Here is a 25,735-nt window from a genome sequence, read left to right as displayed (position 1 = left end):
ACAGCCTCACCCAAGCCTCCGGTTGTAATACACACACTAACCAAACAAAACACAAGCCTCCTGGCTGTAACTTAACTCAAGGCCGCCTGGCTGCAACAACATAGCTCCTGCACCACAGAGCCACCATCCTTCAGCCTGCTCGAGCAGTCCTCGCATCTTAGCCCCGAGCTCCTGCCTCTCTGGCTGCTGGCAGGGAACTGCCAGCCTGGTCTCAGCCCTGGGCTTTATAAGGGCCAGGCCCTGCCCCCTTCTGGCCAGCTGACTCTTATCAGTTGCCCTGGCAACCTGCAGCTGCGCTCATTAGGCTCTGCCAGGGCTCTCTCCCTGGCAGCTTTCCCCTCTCTAGGAACAGGAGCACCGGGGTGCCCTGCGACAGTCATATTTTTCTTGTATTTCTGAAATTCTGGTACATTGTCTCTAGGCGTCCTTCGATCCTCTGGATCATAGTGTACACATAAGAGGTCTAGTCAGATACCCGATTAATCCATTTGTGGCTGATGAGCCCAATTCCAGAGTGATACAGCTTGTTATAAGTTTCACAGATTCAGACTTTGTTTGAGTTGGAGTCCCAAGTTTACAGCATGCTCCTTTCTTCTTTTTTACTTTGCTTCCATCCTCTGGATCAAAGCCACGCGTTGTGTATAAAGTACTAGAAAAGGAAATATGTAGGGTAGTTTAATAATGTCAGCTTACTCACTACTTACTTGTATGGGAGTAATGTTCCTTCTGTTCTAAATTATAAATTTCAACAGCATTAAATTCCTGGCTGGTAGACTATTCAAATCCATATTGTGTTTTCCTGTTGTTTGTATTTGTACTGAGGCCTATACAGAATGTAAACGTATGAATTTGCCTGTGTGTATCCCTTTGGTGCACTTCTGAAGCACCAGTAGCCATTTAGTGGTGCATCATTTTTTTTTCCACTTTCTGGCGTATGTGAAAAATTGCAGTTGGGCTGAAACTGGTTAACTCTCAGTGATCAAACAGGGGTAAGGAAATAGGGTAGATCTCTACTTGCACATGAGAGAGTCTAGTACAGGGGCAGCAATTATTTCAGGCAGAGGGCCACTTAACAAGGGCTGGTAAGCTGTCTAGGGCTGCGTGGATAGCCCCTCCCCTTGACAGGTGCCCCTAACCCCTGACCTTTGCCAACAGAAATCCTTTGCCTTGCCCCCTGGAAATACTCCTTTTGGGAGGGGAGTTGCCACCTTAGAACCAGAAAAATACAAATCATACGCTAAAAGTCAAACACTGTAGCTGTGCACCTTTGGGTAAAGCCTGCCAGTTTAAGGGCAGAAAGCAGGCAGGAGCCAGGTGCCTGATTAGAGCAGCAATTTTAGGGCCCAGGTACGTAAGTTGGGCCAACAGAGTGCTGCTGAGAGAGCGGAGGAGAAAACATCAGGCTGAGAAGCTGCTCCTGAAACAGCTTGGAGATAAGGGTGAGGCTATGGGGAAGGAGGAGACCTCAGTGTCCTGGACATAACAGAAGACTGCACCCTGCTGGGGAACGAAGGCCTGATGGAGCTACCTTTGGTGGGATAGCTCCCCAGAAATGCTAGGCCAGGCACCTTCCCCAGTGAAAGGCGAGTATGGGGTGCCTCCTAACCTTAGCTTCATATCCCTGGTGGGTTAGAGATTCTGCAGGGAGAACCCAGGCTCTTAAGAGTCCTGAGGCAGGGCTGAGGCTCATCAAGAGACCTGAGGTTGCAGTAGGGAGCTGAGTGGAGCTCCAGTGAGAAGTCCTGGTATGTGCCCCACAGAAGGGAGGCCAAGTGCTAGGCTGAGTATGAGGCCCGGTGTGTGCCTCCGGGTGGAAGGCCGGGTGCTAGGCTAAGAGTGAGACGTGGCCCAGTGAGAGGCTGAGAGTGAGAAGTGGCCCAGTGAAGGGGCAAAAGTATGTAAGAGAGAGTCCACCATGAGAGTGCTGGGACCACGAGCTCTGGTGGGGAGTAAGAGGCCCACGTGAGACTCTGGAGCTTGGGTCCCAGTGCCAAGTAGTTGAGAAACATCTGAGAGACATGAGACTCATGTAAGGGGAGCATGTTCAGAGGCCCTTGTCGACAAGGCGAGCAATGGGCAGCCGTCTGCCTTAGTATCAATGTTCATATTTGTATTATCAAGGCAAGGCAGGAAGGTGGTTAGTTCGGGGACAGGGGGTGGCTAGCACTGAGACCCAGCTCTGAGAGGCTCTCTGTTACAGCATGGTGTGGAGGAAGAGCATATTTTAAAATAACATATTTTAATTTTATTACAAGAAATATTTTTGTCATGATTTGTGTTTTATGTACTGTATACAGAGGTGACTGCATAACACAAAAATAAATTCTTAGTCTTTTATATTGTGTGGGGAGTGTGGTTGGGTGTGTGGGTATATGGTAGGGGGGTGGTAGGTGGGAGGTTGTGGTGTGTGTATGGTGGGGCATGGGGTATGTGAGAAGTATGGGGGTGTGGTGGGTATGGAATTTGAGGGAATGTGGCTGTGTAGGGGAGCATAGGTTATGTTGGGGAGTTGTGTGGTATTTGTGGGGTATGGCTCTGGAACACACTATTCTCTCTTGCAGCCAATGCTGGGGGGGCGGTGAGGGGTGTGTGTGTGGTGTGGGAGGGGTGTGCTGGAGAGCGCTGCCATGGGCAGAAGGTCTGGGCATAACACAATTCATTGGGGGGTGCCATGGGCTGGATGAAAGTGCCTGGCGGGCCAGATCTGGTCTGTGGGCCGTATTTTGCCCACCCCTGGTCTAGTAGATCAGTGTTTCATGCTGAAGTGAAGATAATCTCCTATTTTTTCTAGTTGTGGGTCTGATTGAAAGAATTATGCCTAAAAATTGTACACAACTTTCTTGATCTGATCTGACTGCGTTTATTTAAACTACTAATTACTTAGGTGTTTGAATGTAGTATTGAATTATTGGATAATATGTTAAAATATTTCTTTTTCCTGTGTATTCTGCAGATGACTCTATTCCCTCTGTCACAACTTTGGTTCGTGGGACGTCTGGAAGATTTGCATGGGCCCAGCAGCTTTGCCTTTTACCAAGAGGAGCCAAAGCAAATCAAAAGGTTTTTGTCAAAGCCCACAGAAAAATCTTAGAGAGACTCTGCAAAAATGTCATTATTTTAATGAAATAAACCCACAGAACTAGTGATTTATATGTAAGGTTGAAATTGCACCCTAAACTATGGGTGACCTTACACACCTCTGGTGATTCTTTAAAAACTTTTTATAATATGTATTAAAATATTCATAGTGGATGAAAGCATTGTTTGTTTCCACATGCAAAGGTAACACATACTTCTTCTTTTTGCTTTTGTTTTGTGTGTGTGTGTGTGTGTGTGCATGTGCACACACACAGAGAAATAAAAGTATTAGGCATGCAGCTGTTTGTGCTTTAATATTTAGACATGAGTGAGTTTTTAGTGGAGGTGATCCTAGGATGCATCCGGTGAGACATTTCTGATTAAAATTAGGGAGGTATTAATGCCATCGTACAAGACTTCATCTAAAGTAGCGTGTAAAGTCTGGTCACCCATGTTGAAGAAACATGAATTCAAACTGGAAACAGTGCAGAGAAGGGTTATTAGGATGATCAGAAAATGCTTTGTCTGTCATATGAAAAGAGATTAGAAACAGCAAAATGAAGGTTGAGAGAGAGATTGCTCTGTAACATACATTGTCGGTGGGTGTGTATATATGTATATGTATATATCAGTAATAGAGAAGAACTATTTAAGATAAAGAATAATGTTGGGACAAAAAATATATACTATATCAAGGGCCCTCAATCTCTGGCCCACAAGCCAAATCTAGCCCACAAAACCATCATATCTGGTCCGCCTTAATATGGCAACCCTCCTTCTTGCCAAATTCCCAAAGTCCAAGCCCCAAACAGTTGGTTGGAGCCAGGCCCATTCCACCTCCTCCTTCACGTTCTGTGTCTGCATCAGGACTTGGCCACACCCCCTTACCTCCCTGCAGGGCTGGGTTGGGGCCTGGCCATGCCCCCCCCCCCCCCCCCCCCCCCCCCCCCCCCCGCAAGGCTGGGTAAGGACCGGGCTACACCCCCTTTCCCCCACAGGGCTGGGCCATGGCTCTTCTTCCTCCCCCCCTGGATTGGGGCCAGGCCACAACCCCCCTACCACCCCTACAGGGCTGGGTTAGGACCGAGCCACACCTGCTTCCCACCATGGGGCTGGGCCATGTCCCTCCCCCTGTGTCTAGATCAGGGAAGGGCCATGCCATCTTCCCTCCCAGACAATGCCCCCTTTACATCTAGATTGGGACCTAGACCAGGCCCCCTCTGCATGTTACATGCATTGTGCGATTGCCTAGTTAATTGTGCAATTAATTTAAACCAACTACACATGCAAATTAACTATCATGCCTTAAAAATGCCCAACCAGTTATAAAGTTAGAGCTGGAACATATGGAATACCTTTATAACTGGTTTCTAAGTAGAAGCTAGAAGAGGGCAGTTTATACCTAAATGAAACAGCTGCTGCATTACCAATTTAGTTTCTACTTACCTCAGGACTGAGTGGTCAGACTGAACAGTGGATCAGTTTAACATACATTAAGTTGCACTTCCATTTTCCCCTTATCTTTTCCTTAGTATGACCATGCTCTAAAGCCAGGGGTTGGTAGTGTTTTCCACAGAGGGCCTGAATGACTCAGCTTAGATCCAAGGCAAACTGTTACTAGGACCTGGTTGCCACCCCTTCTCTCCATTGCCCATCTACGGCACAGCATGCTAAAACTCCCGCTGCCTAGCCAGGGTGTGGCACAGGTGTGGGTAAAGCCTCCTGCCTCTGAAGCTCCTGTGCTGTAGGCCAGATCCAGTGGTTCTGCAGGCCATATCCAGCTCACGGCCTAGGTTGCCAACTCCTGCCCTAAAGGGAAGAGTCTTCCTTTGCGTGTAAAATGCATTTTGTTGTTAATGGCAGACAAAATTCCTTGGGTGAATCTGATATCTTTTATTAGACCAACCCAAATAGTTGGAGAATAGTTATTAAGCAAGCTTTCGGGTTCAAAAACCCTTCGTCAGGCTGAGGAAGTTTCAGCAGTTGGTGTGCTCTTCCTGGATGGAATGAAAAGTAAAGAAGCCAGCGACTGGGCTGGTATGCATACAAGCATACCATTTGTTGTTAATGGAAGCCATTCCACATATAAAGTCATTGTCACCTTTTACATTTAGTGTTTTTCTGTTTCTAAAGAAATACCTTTTTGACTTTTGAAAAGAACTACATAAACAGCATTCATGCTGAAAAAAAATAATCATCACCAATGGCTTATGCTCCATGAAAACCTTTAATAGTATCTTAATTTTATTGCTACCCTCTTGATAGTGGTTTTGGATGATCTGATGGTTGTGAGGAACCAGTAGTACTCCCTAGAGCAAAATGTAGTAAAAATTAATAGTATGCAACATTCCTCAGTCTGACATGAAACACTCTTTCCTTTTGCTTGTCCCAATTCATTGGGGACCAAATAGAAAATTCTACCAGAAATAAACTTAGCTCTCTTTAGAATTCATGTGATCTGAAAACAAAGTAAAGCAACAAACTTGTAGCTACTATTTAATTTGTGGGGATTTTTAACGGTACTAAAATTCACAATGGCACAGAATTAGATTAAAACAGGGTTTATGGGTATGCTAACTGGAACTACCTTTATAAATAGGGCTTGAATATATTTAAAAAAATTAAAGATTTTAAAAGTATAGGCAATATTAAATATAATTCTAAAAAATGTTAAAATAATTGTCTAAATATTCAGTTTTCTGAATGCTTTCTTACAGATTATGAATTTGTAACATTTATGTTAGAAATAATTATTTGTATAATGTTGTGCCTTTGTATTATGCCAATAATGTGAAGTGTTTGATGTCAAATTGTTCTCTTCCTAGCAGATGTTCATACCAGAACCACGACCAACTCCTAAAAACAACGTTGGGCTCAAATACACCGTGAAGCACCGACCCTTTCCTGAAGAGGTGGACAAAATTCCATTTGTAAAAGCTGACTTAAGCATTCCAGACCTCCACGAAATTGTTAATGAGGAAGTAAGAGGTTTATAATCTAGATTTTTTTCCTGTGTTTGCCTGTCTGGTGAATTTCACGCTGTACAGTGCCTGTAACACTCATGCTTTCTTTAGAAGGTTATATTTATGTTACGGTGGACCTGGACTCATTCCGGAATAATTAGGCCTATGAACTGTCCAGAGATGATGGCAGCATTTGTGACATGACCCTACCTATTATTAGCTTGTTAGGAACTACAGAGTAGCACTTTTTTAATCTTTAATCCTGGCACTCCATTGTACCATGGCTGTAAACAGAAGTTTCATTTATTGCAGGACTGGTTGTGCTGTGACTTCTGGAATGGAGAAGTCCTAGCATCAGTATGTCTACAAGTCACCCTACTAGTCAGTACCAGAGTGGCTGAATGCACCACTGCACTTCCAGCAGGTGGCTGGAGGGAGCACGCATCCCATCATGCCTGGTGCTGGCCAAATGTTCGTGAGTTTCCCCCAGTGGTGATGTGTAGGGGGTGCACTTCTGGAAGCAGCTGCAGTGATTGACCGCAGGGGACCCCCCCAGTCAGCAAGATTGGCCACAGGGACAACTCCCCCCCCCCCCCCTTACTGGTCGCTGTGGGGGGGCACATACCCACCCTGACTAAGGCGGCACCAGTCACCCATTGATTCCCCTGAATCTTCTAGTGCCACGCAAAGGGCCCATTGGTTGTTCAAATTGTGAGTGGTGACATTTTTGTGGGAGAGACTTTGGTACAATTCACTGTGCAGCTTGCACCCCTGATCACCCACTCTATTTTTGCTGCATTTGTGCTGCCACCACTGACTGTGACCAGGAGCTTTTACCACTATTGGACTGGGTGGGAGCTAGGCAGGGCAATCCCCTAATGCAGCCACGTGGCTTGAGCACAGATTCAAGCTGCAATTCTGTGGGTGGCAGAGGGGAAGGGGTCCATAGTTAAACCACCCAGCAAACCATTGAGATTCCAGAATGCTCTGGCTTCTTTCCCACCACCCCTTTTTTGTTTGACGTCTGTCTACCCAACTGTAACAGTGGGCTGCCAATCCTCAGAAGTGGAATTTGTTTTGGTGTGGGCTAGGTCTTCTGGGACACTTGAGTCACTTTTGGGAGAGGGCTGGCTGGAATGCTGAACATGAAGGGTAGGGAGGGCAAGACACTCCAGGCCCTCATCTGAGCCCAGGTCCATTTCAGAGTCTGCTCATCTCAGCAGGATGGATTTGAGACCCCAGTCTGGCTTATCTCCCAGGTTGCTGCGCTGGCCTGCAAGGGCTGTGTGTCTTCAACTGTGGTTGCACTGGAGTTCTCATCTCTCTCTGAGGGAACAGACCACTGTGTCCACTGTGTTTTCAGACGTGACCATGTTGTTGACTATGAAGATACAGGTAAATTCCTTATGGGTTCACATGACTCTGCATGTGCCCAACACACAGTTGCTGTCCTATGTCCTCGCAAACTGCTACCTCAGTATCTTGCACTTGGACTAGCACTGGGCCCAGTCATGGTTATGTCCTCAAGCTGTCATTTTCTTTGCAATCCATTCATAGACCACCTTGTTTTGGCAGCTTCACCAAAGCACCCACTATTTCTCAATCTCACCATAGACGGTGAGATTCAGTACTTCTTCCCTGGTGCTTGTTCATGATGGTGCACTCTGATTAAGAGGGCCAGGGCAGAGGGAAGATGACTGGGTGTATGGGGGTTTAGAAATACAATCTTGCCTCGATCGGTGGTGGATGGATCCAGTGACCTCCCTGACAGACAGCTGCATAGGTGGATGGAGGTCCCAGGAGTTTGTGGTGTTTGAGGTTGGTTCATTGAATGCTGCGTTCAGGCTGTGATGCATGGTGACTCAGATCTTGAGTGCATGGTGAGCATGAAATGTTTGGGAAGTCACTGTGCAGGGCAGTTAGTAGGTAGTGGCAGTCATCAGGAGCCTGACACCTCTGAATGGTCCAGGATTGGAGTTGAAGTTGTGCATTGTGGGATGCATAGAGGATTGACTAGTTTACTTATTCCTTGATGATATTGTGGGTCAAACTGTTAGTACCTCTTATCATGCAAATCCTTTGGGGGCTTTGTCCTATGACAAGCGACAAGGACATCTGAACACTCGTGCTTTGCCCTTCGAGAATCTCCCGTGACAAGGAACATGTCTGTTTGTAACCCATGAAGCAATGACTTGTTTTCTGAAGAAGTGGAAAGGATGCTGTGCTTGCTGCCTTGGGAGAGTGGAAAACTTGCTGCTGCCAAAGTTAATCCTGAGCATGTTATGTTTGCAACAACTGTGATGCAAACAAGGTATCGATTAGGGAATTTCAGGTCAGGTGATTGACCCTTATCCAGAGTGCCTGTAGCACTCATTAGGAGTCCTTTAGGAAATGATTTGGGTGTGTGAGAGAGTAACAGGAGCTGTCAGGTCTTGTGGTTTACTTCGGTGTGATGTAGTTAGGAAGTCCTCTGAGATACTTTTAAAGAATTGTTACTGGAATGAGCATTCCATATAAATGAAATGTCTTTTAGTTGGAAGAACGACATGAGAAGCTGAGGAACGGCATGGCCCAACAGATTTTTTATGAGACTTCCATAGACCAGAAGAGTGAAGAGGAGTGGCGCAAGAAGAGCTTCCCTGACCCAGTCACTGAGTGCAAACCTCTACCTCCTGCACAGGAGTTCCAGACAGCACGCCTATTCCTGTCACACTTTGGATTTCTGTCACTGGAGGCACTGAAGGTGACTGTATACTTTGTATTGTAGAAATGACCTCAGTATCCCAAAAAAAAAAAAAAAAAAATCTGGACAACACAGACTTTATGATTTTGGGGTTTGGAAGCAGAGGTGTAACTATGGACGCTTATACACATGCCCAATACCTGCTCTGATGCATTCCAATTAGAATGCATTGGAACAGATTCGATTAATCTAATTAGAATGGTCCAGCAGCCTTAGCATCACATGAATTTAGCATCCTTGCATTTCAAACTGGCAGCAGGGGTGCTTTACCTAAATCTCATTGAACAAGCTTTAGTTAAAGTGCCCCCGCTACCATTTTGAAGTGTGGAATGCTGAATACATGAGATGCTGCGGGTGTTTTAATTAGAGTGACTCCTGAGAGCCACTCTAATTAAAATGCTGTCCTTTCCCACACCCCAGAGCATGTGTAAAGATGCTGATGATGTCTGATCACCCTGGATAGCGGTGCTGCACAGGGCAGTGTCACTAGCTGTGCTGCCAGCAGCATGACAGCATTTGATCCTGCAGCACAGACACTTCTATTTATTCGCCTTTCCCAGGGTCAGCACCAGGACTGGTGCCTGTGTTGTCTTCCCTTTAATTACACTACTGAATGGAGGATTTGTCTTTGGTAGATAGCTGTTGTCTTTTTAGATGCAAGTTAACACATCCAGCAAACTTTTTAGATGTGAACACCTCAACTTAGCATTTTGGAAGCTAGGGATGTGGAAGGCTCATGCTTCAAGCTTTGAATGAAAGCTCCTGATGAAGAAGCTACAAGCTGGTTTTGCAAATACCCCATAAATTGGGGTAATTACATATCATTTACTTGCAATTATCCCAGCAGTTTCAGCTGGATACCATAGTCACTTATCCTAAATGTTTCTGTAATAATGTTATGTAAATCAGTTCTTGTATTCCACATGAAACAGAGCTGCAGTAATCCATACATGTACATTTTGGCTTCCTCACTAATATGGCTTTAGGTGAAAGCATTAAAAAAAAAATCAAACATTCCTATTTTTTCAAAGAAATAGCTGAGGTATTTCAAGTTTCATTGGAGAAACTGTACAAAAAATTGCGACATCACAAATATCAGAAGCGTCTTAGCAAATTAATGTGAACCATGACTTCTGTGATATCACAGTCTGATATCCCTAAGTTATTTTGTGTTAGAAATTAAGTTATTGTTCTGATCTTATCTAGAAATAAATTGCATTCATTTTGGGGGGCTTATTTTAAAAATAAATATTATGAAACCAAGAAAGAACATTATTAATGAAAAGGGTTTTTTAATAGTTAAAAACAAAGCTCTTTGTGTACTGGGTAGGAACCTGCTAACAGTCGTCTACCTCCCCACCTGATTGCACTTGAATCTACTCTTCCTGGGTTTTTTGATGACCTTGGCTACTTGGATCTGCTGCCATGTCGTCCTTTTGATACTGTTTTCATTTTCTACATGAAGGCAGGCCAGAAAACAAGCCAAGAGGTAAGTGAAAGGTTGGCATACTAACTAGTGTAGAAACATCTTTGCAGAATAATATGTAAACGCAGCAGGATGCTGACAGGAGTAGAGGACTGGGACACAGAATTCTTGGCTCTGCACTGATTTGCTATGTGATCTCCAGAAAATGAATCATTTACCTTCTGTGTCTCACTTTTCTTAACAGAAAACGTGTCTCTGGCTGCAGACTTTTGGGGTTTAAGCGTCTTGTCATATCTTTTTCTGGAAAGTGGAATTCCATGATTCATCTGCTCTTGGGTTGTCTCATAAGTGACAGTACTTTGTACATCAGTTGTGGTTCTTTCCTTTGGGAGCTCGTGACACCAAAACAGCTTTTGAAAGCAGAGTATTCTTTAACGTTAGAAACAAAGCTTACCAGAAGATAAATGGTTTTTAAACATGTGTCTGTATAACTTAGAGAGTCTAACCATCCTCCTTCTTTAGTCTTGTAGGCTTTCCTGGGATTCTCTTTTAATCCAAATTCTGTTGTTCTCCTGTTTTCCTGAGCCTGGTTAAACTGATTTGATTGGCTCAACAGGAGTTAGTAGGGCTACATTAAACTAAGGGTTTGTCAAGGGACAGTTACTTTTATGCCTGCATTTCCTAACAGTCCTGTTACTGAATTAGATAAATATATGTATAAGGTAAACCTACCAGTTACCAATTCATACACAATTCATAAACTCTTACAGAGTTGTTTCAAATGTATCATAAACACATAAAGCATCTTACTCTACTGTGCAACACAATGCAGTATGTATGCAATAGAATTCTTGAAAATCATTGATATGAATTGAATCCAGGAAACCACACTGTAGTAACATACTAGGATAACATGTGAGCATATGGCATTATGTGCTGGCATGTGTACTGGGTAGGTTTATAATACATTCTCTAAAATATATATTTTTTTAATATTTGTAATGGATTTTAGTTGAGAGTGCAACCAATCCAAACTCTTTAATACAGTTTAAAAGTCTAGGAATTGGAAAAATATGTTTCTGTGTTAACTTAAGGAAAATCAGCTTTTACCTTACTTCCTCAACAATGTCTGTGTATGACCTCATGTAGATTAAAAAAATTATAGTAGTGTATCCAATACTCCTTTAAATTTAGCTTATGAGAGGTGTAAAGAGAGAGGTTCCATAAGAAACATATTGGTTAGGCATCTGTATAATGAGTACATGAAGTAGGACATTTATGAAAAAACATATGTTAATACAGTTATGCCTGTACTAAGAAGAAAATGTTTTTAGTATAAACTATGTAAAGTACTAGTTTTATTTTCTAGTGACAGTTCTGTTTTCTAGAAAGTATGTATGGAAAGTCCAAGTTGTTTAAAAAAAATCTGCTGAGTTGTATGCATATTTGCTTGCCTAGTGATTTGTAATAATGTTAGAATGCTTAACTTAAAAAACCCCCCACATACATAGGAATCTGCCTAACCGTCTGTTTTCATACAGTTACATGATCATTGCTATATCTAGAAATGCATACACAGTTCTGAAAGTCTGAACTTAAATGCATCCTACAGGACTTTATTGTGGAAACATAGTGTACATATGTGAGTGATTCTTTTTATCAGCTGCAGCAACATTTAGATAACTAAAGATAGGAACAAACATATAGTTATGACTGTCCAAGCTCAGGACAAGAGCTTTGTATTGTGATAGTTGTTTATAGTTGTACAGGCAGTGTTCAGTTATTATGAATATGAGTGTTTGCACAAGTTGGGGCTTATCACAAGCTACACAAACAGCTGAAGGCACTGGTATCCAAGGATCCTTGGAAGTCCTCTTGTCCACAGTGCAGTGTGTAGGGTACCTGTTACAGCCCTTGGGTGAAAGGTTTTCTGGTGGGTCCCCAGAAGTTTCCAATTTACTGTAGTTACTCAAACATAAGATGAGCTTTATTGCTTAATCAGCATGGAGGGAAAATGGTTCCTCATCTTACATATGCAGACAAAGAAGCCTCATTAAATCCATTGTCCATCATTAAACTGCTGCCACATAGCCCATATTAGGCAAACATACTAAACATTTTTTTCTGTGCAGCTCCTGAAAAAAACAGGCAGTTGCTTCCTTAATGAGAGAACGAGCACCAGGCCTGGAGGTACTGCAATACCAAGCCGGTACTTAGAGAGGCCAGAGCAAGCTGCAACACCCTCCCTGGTGCTGAATATACTGATGGGAACATTGTTTTTACAAGTTTTATTAAAAACACACTTATCAACCTACACTTTCAGTGAAAGCCACCCCCTTAAAAACCCAGAGGTTTCTTACTTTCCATAAATTAGTTTTAACATATGTTAATAAAGTCCTTAATAATATCTCCTTCAGTCCCTTTGTTATGAGTCCATATACTACCATCTCCTATGCTAATGGCAGGTTTATTTTGGTGACAGTCAGAGTGGTGGATCTTTTCCCACACCCTTTTTGTACATGAATACTCCCAAAACACACATACCACCACTTCTTTTGCCCCATACATCTCCCTTGAACACCTTGATGAGCTCGTCAAGTCCCTTCTTTGTTGCACTTCTCTTACTGGCAAGATATTTCCTACAGCCATCCACACTTGTTCAGACTGTTTGCCTTTTAGTTGTTTACTCACCCTCGCTCCCCATACCTTCTTCACTTGTTCTTCTGTGAAGTTTCCCACTGGTGCCATCTTGTTTCTTTGCTACTGCTTTCATCAATTTCTTATGATCCTTCAGGACCTCCAGCCCTACCTTCCCTATCTTATACCTCTGCATGAATCCTTCCATTTTGATGTAATAAGTCAGCGGTTGCCACTCCCGTGGACTCTTTGAAAAGGTCTGATATACTCCCCATTTCCTCAGAATTGTAGCTGTGTGAAATCGGGGGATACACACTGCTTTTCCCTCTCCCTCTGTTACCACCTTGCGTACTGTGCTTACATATTTTGCATAGATGAACAATCCCAAACCCAGCTGCCCCTATCCCTCTATCTCTTGCTTTGTACAGTTCAGCTCTAGCCAACCTATCTCTTTTGGCATTCCAGGAGAGCACACACTTTTCCTTCTGTACTTTTGCTATCTGCCACCACATTGGTGGAAATAAAATTCCTTTATAGAATATTTGACAGTAGCACAGCCTTAAATACTGCCACTTTTTCCAGCAAAGGAGAGTGTCCTTCTGGATCATAACCAAAATATCTGCTGTAGCCTTGATGTCCCCTTATCTCAGTGTTCATTGGGCTCCTTAGCACTCTGATTTTTCTTTCTTATTTGAAAACCCAACATATCCAAGTCCATCCAGTTCCCCACTGCTCTTTATGGTACTTTTTGATCTATTTAGTTTAGTCCCTGTCACTTCTCCATATTCTGATGCATGCTTCAGCACCCTTTCCATCAAAAGTTTCTCTCTAACTACTACATTTATACCATCCATGTATAATATGCATTTTACCTCTCCCCCTCCCAGTATGTTTACTCTGCTTGTGACCTTGTCTTTTCTTATTCTTTACGCTAATGGTCCCATGCTACACAAATAGTAGTGGTGACAGGGGGCACGCTTGTCTCATTCCCGTATGGATCTTAAAGGTCCCACTTAGGTGCCCATTAATTTGGACTTGACTCTGCTTCTCTATACAAGAACCTTATCCAACATGGATTGGTAGGAAAGGCTTATTGTTGCAGATGTGGGCTGATCAGTTGTGTCAGTAGAAATTCTGGATGAAGAAGGCCAATTTCCTGAAAATCTATTTGTAGTTAGGCCCATAGCTGCAGTGTCAGACCACAAGGATACAAGACCTCGTAATCATAGAAAAATGAGTGGCATTTGTTTCCTGGAAAGTGGCAGTGCTAAGTGCAGGCCAGTTCACTTAAAGCCATTTATTCATTCATTTGGTATGAATGGGCATTTCATAGTTTCATAGTTTGTAGGGTCGGAAGGAACCTTGACAGATCATCAAGTCCGACCCTCTGCCATGGCAGGAAAGAGCACTGGGGTCAAACGACCCCAGCAAGGTGTTCATCCAGCCTCCTCTTAAAGACCCCCAGGGTTGGAGCCAGCACCACTTCTCTAGGAAGTTGGTTCCAGATCCTAGCCGCCCCGACTGTGAAGTAGCGCCTCCTGATGTCTAGTCTGAATCTACCCTCTGCCAGCTTGTGACCGTTATTTCTAGTCACTCCTGGTAGTGCTCGGGGGAACAGGGACTCCCCCAATACCTGCTGGTCCCCTCTGACTAGTTTGTAACAGGCTACTAGATCCCCCCTCAGCCTTCTCTTGTGGAGGCTGAACAGGTTCAGGTCCCTTAGCCTCTCCTCGTAGGGCCTGCCCTGCTGCCCCCTGTTCATGCGGGTGGCCCTCCTCTGAACCCTCTCAATGCTGTCCACATCCCTCCTGAAGTGCAGTGCCCAGAACTGGATGCAGTATTCCAACTGCAGCCTGACCAGTGTTGCATAGAGGGGGAGGATCACCTCCTTGGACCTGCTTGAGATGCATCTGTGGATGCATGACAAGGTACAGTTGGCCTTCCTGACCACATCCCTACACTGTTGGCCCATGTTCATTTTGGCATCAGTAATGATTCCAAGATCCTTTTCTGCCTCTGCGCTGACAAGAAGGGAGTTCCCCAGCCCGTAGGTATGCTGCTGGTTCTTCCTCCCCAGGTTCATCACCTTGCACTTTTCAGTGTTGAAACCCATCCTGTTCTCATCTGCCCACCCCTGTAACCTGTCTGGGTCCAATTGCAGCCTATTCCTCCCTTCCAGCATGCCCATATCCCCCCACATCTTAGTGTCACTGGCAAATTTGAATAGGATGCTTTTTACCCCCTTGTTCAAGTGACTGATGAAGATGTTGAACAGCACGGGTCCGAGGACTGAGCCCTGGGGGACCCCACTGCCCACATCCCTCCAGGTCAAAAATGACCCATCTATCACCACTCTCTGGGTGCGGCCCTCCAGCCAGTTTGCAACCCATTTGACTGTGTAGGTGTCGACACCACAGTCCCCTAGTTTTTTAATGAGAATGGGGTGAGAGCTGGTGTCGGAGGCCTTCCTGAAGTCCAGAAAGACTACGTCCACTGCTACCCCTGTGTCTAAGGATTTTGTGACCTGGTCATAGAAGGCCACCAGGTTGGTCTGACAGGACCTGCCTCTAATGAACCCGTGTTGTTTGCCTCTAAGCATAACCTCCCCTGCTGGCCCCTCGTGGACATGCACCAGGATAATTCTCTTAAAAAGCTTTCCCAGGATCGAGGTAAGACTAACAGGTCTATAGTTCCCTGGGTCGTCCTCCTCCCTTTTTTTGAAAATGGGAATTACATTGGCCCTTTTTCAGTCCTCTGGCACCACACCAGAGCACCACGAGTGCTTGTAAAGCCGTGCCAGGGGTCCCGCAATGACCTCTGCTAATTCCCTCAGCACTCTGGGGTGGAGATCGTCAGGACCAGCTGATTTAAATACGTCCAGTCCCTCCAGAAGTTCCCTGACTAGATCCTCACTGACCCTAGGCCTGGGTGCGCCTCCCCCCAGGGCCTGAGGGACCTGTTGATGCTTCTATGCAACAGCTGCATGTTTCCATTAGAAAATTACTGGCTACATGCGTCTTACAGGTTGTCAACCCCCAGTGAGTTATCCCTGGCTTCACATGCCTGGAGTAACCCAACTGAAAGAATGATAAAGGAAATAAATGATCTCACTTCCCCCTCCCCTCCATTTTTCCCCATCTTGTTCTACATCAGCTGGTGGACCACTCCAGAAATCTGCAGTGAAAATACTGTAGATGGTTCAGAGAAAGCAGTCCTTATTTACTGCCAAGGTATGCTTGGCCATTTGCAGATGTGCTCAGTGTGAAGAAATCCCCCTTTCTCTGACACTCCCTTGGGTCATCCAAGGAGTTACCCCTCTCTCTTTCACTTGCTTGCTATTTGGTTTGGGCTGGTTGTCCAGGTGACCTAGCTAGATAAATTCCTGAGGGGAGGGGGAAGCACCCTCTTCCTCCTGCAGGCATTTTCAAAAGCCATAAGCAAAGTGCCTCCAGGCTCCCACCTGGATGAATTCCTCCAAGTAAAAAGTTGGAAATTAGCTAGGAGTTAGGATTTATGTCTAGGCAGATGCATTTTAAAAGGGCTGCTATGTCCGAGACACTGTAAGGCTGATTGATTGTTTGCTCAAAGTGTATTCTGACTTCCTTGTTCTACTCCCCCAAACCCCTCCCCCCCTCCCCTGATCAATAAAGGTATTGGGTTACAGCATGCCTGGCTGTTTCAATGTAGGGGTGAGAGGCAAGTCTTTTGCTCCTGGCCCAGCCGCAGAGCTTGCCTGTGTATGTTCCCTCAGTCATACCTGAGGTTATCTGGGGATGCTTCAGGCTGAAAGAAGCACACCTGTAATTATCATCAGTGGGCAAGGCACCCCTAAGGCTGCACAGAGCCCTAACAGAGACCAGTGATGGCTGTGTTACCCCAGGCTTGCTGGTGTTCTCATGGAAGTGGGCTAGCCAGTGGTAGGCACCCTGTGGGGGACTCCCGAAGCGAGGTTTTTGGGCCTGGCAGAGTTAGGTGCATGGCTCTGTGTAGTAGCACCCCCTACACTCCTGTAGCTGCCATGCCTACCTTTGAAGCTTGACATTGGTATTCTGCATGGTCTGCCGCTATTGAAGTGGGGCATGGTCTGTTAGGACAGTGAACTGCTGTCCCCACAAATAGGACCTCAGCTTGTACAGTGCTCAGACGATTGCCAAACACTCCTCCTGAATCAAAGACAGGTTCTGTTTGCATGGAATAAAGTTCTTGCTTAAGGGGTCATGTCCCTTTGTGCTCCTGCAGGAGCACAGCTCCAAGTCCAGTGTCTGAGGTATATGTGGCCACACAGAAGGGCTTATCATAGCCTGGCGCCCTTAAAATCAGCTGTTGGATCAGGGCAGCCTTCAAGGTATCAAATGTCTGTTGACATTCCTGCTTCCAGCTTACTGGATTAGTGTTTGCTTTTCTAGTTAGTTCATGCAGGGGAGCAGCTGTTGCAAAGGGGGAGATAAACCTTCAGTAGTACCCTGGCTGAAGATGGTGATGTCATCAATGTAGGCCACAGCAGACTTCTCGAATCCTCATAGCAAGTTATTAATCAGTCTTTTAAAGGAGGCAGGAGAGTGTGCATACCAAAAGGGAGGATTGTGAACTCATACAGTCCCAAAGGTGTAGTAAAGGCAGACTTGACTGTAGCATCTGGATCCAGTGCCATCTGTCAGAATCCTTTGGACAGATTGAAAGTAGAGATGAATTTGGGTTGGCCCAGTGTATCGAGCAGGGAGTCCATCCTGGACTTAGGGTAAGCATTGGGGGTGGTAATCGCATTCAGTTTTCTGGGCCAACACAGAACCTGATAGACCGATTCTGCTTTTGGACAAGTATCACAGGGCTGGCCCAGGGACTTGTCAAAGGCCATATTACCCCTAGCTCTAGCATGTCAGTGAGCTCATGGCTGGGTAGGGCATTGAACGGATACGGCAATGGTTGCCCTTGTCTATAGTGTGTACTGCCAGGTTTGTTGGAGAACACTGTTTCAAAGTCCCAGACAGCTGTACGCAGCTTCTTTGTCCTGAGGGGGAAGATGATCAGGCAGGCGAAGCTCCTCTACCCTTGCCTCTCCCTCCCAGTCTGCGCACAGAACCAACTCCTCCTGTTCCTCAGGTGAGTCCTCTGCAGAGGAAATCCAAAGTATGACATCATTCCTGTCATAGTAAGGTTTGAGCATGTGTATATGTACCACTTTAGGCTTTTTACCCAGCTTATTCATGGCAACAGCATAAGTCACATCATCCAGCTTATCCTGAATGATATGAGGACCTTTCCAAACTGCGTGAAGCTTTTCCAACTTTAACGGCAGGAAAGCCATAACCTTCTCCCCTAGCTCAAAGGTATGCGAGCAAGCTGCCTTGTCATACCAGACACTGTTTCGCCTGGGCCAGGGAATCTTGTACCACCTTCATCTTGTCCACCAGCTTTTGGCGAAAGCCTAGCACGTACTCTACCACTGATATTTTGGAAGGGGAGATCTTCCCTTCCCACTCGTGTTGGGGGCCCTACTATGCAGAACCACCCGCTTCACTGTGCCAGGCCCAAAAGCCTCGCTTCAGGAGTCGCCCACGGGGTGCCTACTGCTGGCTGTCCCGCTTCAGGAGAACACCTGCAAGCCTGGGGTAATGCTGCCACCACCTGGGTACTGGTCTCTGTTAGGGCACTGTGCGGCCTAGGGTGCACAGACACTGCAAGCCGTGGAGGGTGCCTTGCCCATTAGTAATATTTCTGGGTGCCTCTTTCAGCCCAAAACACCCCCAGATAACCTCAGGTATGACTAAGGGAACATACACAGGCAAGCTCTGCAGCCAGGCCAGGAGCAACGGGCTTGCCTCTCACCCCTACAGTGAAACAGCCAGGCGTGCTGTAACCCAATACCTTTATTGACTGGGGGGGGAGTAGAACAAGGAAGTCAGAATGCACTTTGAGCAAACATAATCAATCAGAGCCTTACACAGTCTTGGATGTAGTATGTGTCTGTCTAGACATAAATCCTAACTCCTAGCTAATTTCCAAGTTTTTACTTGGAGGAATTCATCCAGGTGGGAGCCTGGAGGCACGTTGCTTGTGGCTTTTGAAAATGCCCACCAGAGGAAGTGGTCCTCTTGTTCCCCCGCATCCACAGGAAGTTATCTGGCTAGGTCACCTGGTTGACCTGGTTGAACCAAATAGCAAGCAAGTGAAAGAGAGAGGGGTACTCCTGGGATGACCCAAGAGAGTGGCAGAGAGCGGGGGATTTCTTCACACCCAGCATTTTCTGAACCATGTTAACGGATTCGCATCACACAGTTCGAAGCTAATTTCAATTCTAATTAAGGGTTAATAGATGGTCATTGTTAGCTCCTTAACAGACCCAATTTCGTGCAGTTGGAAGTAATTGGGAGGTGATAATAAGCCTGTTTAAATCCTGCTACATTGTTGCAGTTATCTAAAGCCCTCTGCAGTTGACCTAACAACTCAGTCAGGTGAGGTCTTGGTACAGTTGACTTGGTAAAGTTTTGTGCCTGATAGGCTCTGTTGTGTTGGAAAAAACCCAATTGAGTTTCCCTTGAGGGGATTGATATTTGCAATGCTTATCTGGTTACCTGAGTTCCTAAATTGTCCTAAAGGTAACAAAGTAGATAGATGTTAATTAATACAGTTTAACTTGCTTAATTCTGACTGCCTTAGCGTGCATTCATTTTAATCCTTATTCAGTGTGGATTAGTTGATTTGGACTGGAGTCAGTTTTAATTCATGGTGTTGTACTGATGGTTTCTTACCTGCCTGGAATGCAAAATCTGTTTTCTGGTGGTTTTGACTTCTGATACACATTCACCTCTCCCTAGTCAGGCTTCTGTGGTTGTTTCAGTTGTTGAATTCCAGCAGTGGGCAGGCATTCAATATTTAAAGTCATGCAAGCATTGTGTAGATCAGAGCTGTGAAACTTAGTTGGCCCTGTGAAGTAGATCTGGACTGCAGGCCTTCTCACAGTCCAGACAACCCTCCTCTGGTGGCAGTATGGGGCAGCTGCTGAAGCTGGGGTGTTGGCATGGTTCCAGAACCCAGAGGATAAATGCCACTGCTGTACCCCCTCTTTCTCCCTTTTTCCCCTGCTGCTAATTTGAGTCGTCAGTGGTGACAGAAGACCCCAAATTCAGTGGTGGGCAAAGGGTTGGAGGAGGTGAGTAGCAGTGGCGTTTACCCTCTGGGTTTGAGTTGCACTGGCACAGCAACTCTGGCAGCTGCACTGACAAGTTCTGTGGGCTTCAACTTAATTTCTTGTGGGCTGCCAGTTGGGCAGCCTTGCTGTAGATCGTAAGTAGACCAAATAGCAAGCAAGTGAAAGAGAGAGGGTACTCCTGGGATGACCAAGACCCAAGGGAGTGGCAGAGAGGGGGGGAACTGGGCATCATGACTGCAGAGCATTAGAGGGCAAAAAGGTGACCAGAGTGGCTTGTATAGAGAGGGCACAGAGCAGTATGGCAAGGGAGTTGGTCAACCTGCTGGCTGTATCGGGGATGGCCACCTAAAAAGAACAGTTTGTATCTAATATCTAAGGCATGATTAATGCGAAGATAAATTACCACTGGTAGAAGAACAGAGCTGGTTTTGGAAGGTTGAATGTTAGAAAACATTTTTCCAGAGCTTTGGCCAACTGTGTGATGGAGTAAGTCCTCCTTGAAACAGTGTGTCCAAGAATGTGGCAGCAGGAACTTCCTGGTGCATCAGACTGCCTCCATACTTCCTGCATGCTCTGTTTCCAAGAAGACTTACTCTATCATGCAAGGTTAGGCCCCAAACTGTAGCAAAGGACAGTAGCAAGAACAACTTTACTGTTGTTGGTGATCCCTCATGGATGAGGATGATCACTCCCACGGTCAACTAAAGGGCTGTAGATGAGTCCATTGATGTCTAAGAAGTGCAATCTTAGAGCTACAGACTCTCTGGCTTATACCATATGTGATGGTTAAAGGGAGGGTTGAACTGCACACTTTTTGGTCTTGTTTCATTTCCTTTCATTTCTGTCAGTTTTCTGCCTCTGGGGCAAAACAATTTTCCTCAAAGTAAGATGCACCTTCTCTTGCAAGGCATCACCGTGTGGCCCTGTCCTGGGCTACTTTTTTCCAATTTGTCATGTCAAATGCCATACTACTTAATGTTTGCCTTGAGGGTGTCCTTGAAGTGTTTTTCTACCCCCTTCATGTTCTTTGTCCTTGGCTGCATCAGGAGTATAGCAGTTGTTTTGGTAAATGTATATCAGGTGTGCACACACAATGCCCTCTCCATCACAGCTGATATTGAATAACCATCACTTTTATGCTGGTGGTGTTATCATCAGTGATGACACTGGCATTTGTACAATGAACCTCCCACATAGGGCTAAGGATCTTCTGGCAGTGCTGGTAAAGGCATTCCAGGCTTGTCAGGTCGTCACTGTAGGTCACCCAAGCTTCACATCCATAGAGAAGAGTTAGGATTAGCATAGCCTTATAATAGGAGCTTTGTTTGAGTCCTTATGTTATGATCATTGAACATACAATGTTACAGCCTTCTGAAGGCAGAGTTGGCACATTGGATCCTATATTGGATCTCATAGTTGGCCTTTGAGAGTTGGCTGCTGAGGTGTGCAAAGTATTCAGCATTCTCCAGCTTCTGTCTGACAGTGAGGATCTTTGCTGGGGAGAGTTAATTGTCCTGGAGCAGGTTGGTGGAGATGTTAAGGGTCAGTTGCAGGCACTAGTATGCTTGAGAGAAGCAGTTAAGGGCTGTTTATAGGTACTCCTCAGTATGTGCAATTTTACTGTAAGTAGTTATTTTTATAATATCATGTAAATACTGTATTTACTTAAATCCAAGATGAGGTTTTCTCTCCCATTCAATATGAGGGGCAGGGTAAGAGCCTTATCTTGGTTTAGAGTACTGCACTGGGGTAGGTTGCAGCTGTGGATGTGGCTCTGGCTCCAGTCCTGACCTAGGACCAGGACCAGAGGCACAGCCAGAGCCACCACCTGTTCTGGGCCAGGGCTGGAGCTGCTACCACTGGTGCTGTCCAGGAGGGGCCAGAGCTGCTGCCACTCCTGCTGCTGCTGTCTGGCAAGGGACAGGGCTGGAGCCACGGTGTGCTCCATGAACTGGGCTGGGGCTGGGACTGCTACTGCTGCCTGGCCAGCAATAAAAATGGCTTTGTTTATTTCAACAAGTCTTACTTACAAGACTGAGACTGAAACATGTTATGAAAAGTCACTTAACCACTTGATGTAGATGAGATACGAACAACATTTTAGAGGCAAGGGCTCGCATCTTGCAAAGCACATGAAGTTGGGACCTCAAAATGGATTGTCTGACCCCAATAGCCCCTGCACCTTCGCTGCCTCCCCCCAGTTCTCCTATGCAGTATCATATTTCTGATGCTGTTTATTTTAAACCTTAATTCTCTTTTACTGGTCTGTCCCAGTGACCTTGAAGATTTATTATCCAGTACACATTCGCATTTTAGACACTTAGACAAAGAGGAGAAGCTGTAGGTTTTAACAAATGTGTAGGGACAACAAAACTTTTGGGGTGCAGGAAAGCACAAGAATAGGTTTCTGGCATTTGTTAAACAGGAAACTTGCAACTTTTGGGGCTGAAAGAGGGAATACAATTAATCCTTTCCTCCTTTTTAGGAAATTTACGAAAGCTATTTTAGATTTGGGATTATTTAGAGATATACAGTTAAAGCACTTTAAATTTACCATATTTTCTCATATACAGCATGCACATTGCTTTCCAAAATCAGCCCCTCAAAATTGGCGTACATTTTTAAAGTGACAAAGCTGTTTTCTTCACTGGAAAAGGAACTTCTGGTGGCTCTGCATGTCATGCCATGATGGCTGCTGTTTCTGTCCATTTAGCAAACTGAAGGGGCGGACTCTTATGTTAACCTTTTCACAGCTGTAACTGTTGGTTGAGCACTGTAGCCTGTGCTCTTAAAGACTTCTTTAAAACTTGAAGGATCATAGTCATGCTCGTCAAGTGTTAAATGCCCTCTAGGCATCTTAACGTGGTACCACATGAAGTAAGGATTTTCTTTGAGCTAGGCTAACCAGCTCAACTTTGCCTAATTTCTCATCATTTGGGGGAGATCAAATGACCAATTCACAGTCCTCCAGTATCCCAGGAGGCACTGCTTTCAGGTGGACTAACTGTCTTCCTGGACTCTGATAAGTGGGGATGGAGCCTGCTGGGCTGCAAAGGGAGGCAGGGCAGGGAGGGGGAAGCTGATGAGCATTTGGGGTGGGGGATACACACCCAGCACCACACAACACCACACAACTTTCACCCTACCTCACCCTACACACCATGCAACATGAGCACATGTAGCACAATACAGTGTGCGCGCACAATGCACAGCACAACACAGTGAATGTACAGCACACTACACAACAACACACACAATGCACAGCACATGCAGTGCAACACAAGACACAGTATGCCCACATGCACACAGCACAACACATGAGTGGTAGCGTGGATGTGTATGCATTTACATGGTGTGCCTCTGGCTGCTGCTTATCAGCAACAGGGGGCTGCCTGCTTGTTCCTGGGCTCCATGCAGCCCTGAGCAGTCAGGGATAGCACCTCTCCTGCTGCTGCTCTCATGCCCTGGCTGTGCTGTTCTGCTGCAGGCCAAGGCAAGTCTGGAGATAGGTGAAGAGGGAGGGTGCTGGAGGGGCATGCTGTGCTATGTGGAGGGGTGGAGAGGGGGAGGGTAGAGAAGTGGGGGGTGTTGCTACTAGAGAGCCTATAAGCAGGAAAGGTCCAGACCAGACTTGTTAGCTCCTAGCATTCCTAGCTATGTCCCTGCTTGTCAACCCTCAGGCGGCAGCTTAGAACTGTGCACCTTAGAAGGTATTCACCCTGAAGTGCCACTCCTCCCAGTACTTGATAACTTTAACAACAACCTAGCATTCTTTAAAGTTAGCAGATGCTAACGACAAGTGAGTAATGCAGGCTAGGTAGCTATTTGGCTAGTTCCATGGTAACTACTTTGGATATAATAGAAAGACTTAGAGCTCCACTGCTGCTGTTCTACCATTTTGATCGGCACTGAATTTGTGGTAAAATAAATTGTAAGTGATATTTTCTCTAAACTTCTATTCATACCATGGCATTGGAATATGTTTCAGATTCTAAAGAATGTAGAGTCTTCCAGAAATGTTCAACCACACTTCCTAGAGTTCTTGTTGTCTCTTGGTTGGTCAGTTGATGTGGGAAAGCACCCTGGTTGGACTGGACATATTTCGACTAGTTGGTCTATTAACAGTTGCAGCAATGAAGAAGAACCTGAACAAGGTAACAGCATATACTTAATTATTGTAATGCTCTGACTGTTTATAGAATGCAGAATCAATTTAATTGTTTGCTTCAGGATGTATTGATTCCTTTAGGCGCTGTAAATCTTTTCCCCACCCCATCCCTCCAGCCCAACAAAGCTGTTTACATTTGCTACTGACTTTTAAAATAAATTTTATTATACCCAAGGCTTCTTTTTCTTTTTAATTATGCTAATTGTTTAAAGTAAGTCAGAAATGGGAAAGCCTCAAATACATAATCTTTTTCTGTTCTTCTGGGAGAAAATGTTGAGTTGGGTCGTCTCAGGACATGCATGTTGCATATTTTCATTACCAATCTGGAGAGTAGAATTGGATGTAATACTTAACACACATTTGGATAGAATGAGAGATACCTAGACAAGATGTATGGTCTGTTGGCCAGTAAATGATTTCTGAACTTCATATTCCCTTCAATTCCCAGTGGATTCTGACCGCACTGTTACTAGGAGTTTGCTAGAGAGCAATGGGACAGCCTTTATATAAAAGTACATATTTCTTTTGGTTGTTCATCATCACATTTGATACTATTTACTGAAAAAAACCTATTTCATTAAAGGCTGTTGTGATTAAAACCCTTCTCTCTAGTCTCCATCTTCTTCCTCTGTCTTTTTCCCCTTATGAAGTCACCTTTATTTTTCATTCCTATACCAATTTTCAATTCCCACCTCCCTGACAGCTTTATTCACATCCTTTTCCCACTCTTAATCTAAAATGATCAACTATGAAATAGGTAAGGTTGGCACTGAAGTGTTAGAGGGCTTAAATGTTCTAGGAAGGTATATATGGACTGGGATAGTAGTCCATATCCTACAGAGTTCTTCTATTAAACTCTTTGCAGATTTGGGGTAGACTTTAGTGTATTGACTTATACTTGGTTCACTCTTGGAAGATTTTTTTCACAACTGTGAATATTAGAAAGTTTTGCAATGTAAAACTGAGAATCTGGATGCCATGTGGGCTACATACATGCATTATGCAGTCTTGATCTGGCCTGTGGACTGTGTGTTTGACACCCAGATTAAGAGCTGAGAGGATGATGAACCAATGACCTCAGCAAAAATGTAGTTACAAATAGGCCAGTGTTTATTTTGGGCTGTAATGATAGTAGCAGTACATAAGAAAGTTAAGTATTCTGTTGTGTTCTGCCTAGGCCTTATTTGGAATCTTGGCACTATATCTCTCTAAATAGAAACTATTCTGAAGAAAGCAACAAAAGATGTAAATAAATAAATAAAGTTTGGGAAATGAGCGGGGAAAGTTAGGAGAACAGAGAGTTTTCATTCTTGATATAGAAGAGACATTGCAGTCTTAGAACTATGTGAAAGGTGGTTACAAGATGTCCAAGGATGATTAATTTTATTCTTAGCAAGCAAGAACAGAAAATTAAGTAGGAGACTTATTGAAGACTTTCCCACTTGTCAGTGGCGATGCGTAGGGGGTGTATGTGCATCCACTGGCCGGCCGCACTCACCACTTAAGCATTGGGTAGGGGGTGCAGGCAGGAGTGCCGGTGCCATGCAAGTCCCAGCCAATTGCTGCAGGT

The 25,735-nt window shown here is 44.9% G+C and overlaps 1 protein-coding gene across 10 annotated transcripts in view; it reads left to right on the top strand.

Moving 5' to 3' along the window:
• Positions 1-25,735, top strand: part of RALGAPB (Ral GTPase activating protein non-catalytic subunit beta) — a 233,060-nt gene that overhangs the window by 147,493 nt on the left and 59,832 nt on the right. For 7 of the 10 annotated variants that reach the window (XM_059733294.1, XM_059733297.1, XM_059733290.1 and 4 more), the window contains 5 exons: positions 2,954-3,060; positions 5,904-6,059; positions 8,575-8,784; positions 10,115-10,273; positions 23,986-24,151. In XM_059733294.1, the coding sequence (XP_059589277.1) occupies positions 2,954-3,060; positions 5,904-6,059; positions 8,575-8,784; positions 10,115-10,273; positions 23,986-24,151 (798 nt within the window). The remainder of the gene's footprint in view (positions 1-2,953; positions 3,061-5,903; positions 6,060-8,574; positions 8,785-10,114; positions 10,274-23,985; positions 24,152-25,735) is intronic. The other 3 variants (XM_059733289.1, XM_059733293.1, XM_059733292.1) reach the window with 1 other exon arrangement.

The sequence above is a fragment of the Alligator mississippiensis genome, chromosome 9 (genome assembly GCF_030867095.1).
Source record: "Alligator mississippiensis isolate rAllMis1 chromosome 9, rAllMis1, whole genome shotgun sequence".
NCBI classification, from domain to species: Eukaryota; Metazoa; Chordata; order Crocodylia; family Alligatoridae; genus Alligator; species Alligator mississippiensis.
The sequence above is the reverse complement of the archived record's forward strand: the minus strand, read 5'-3'. Positions and strand labels throughout refer to the sequence as shown.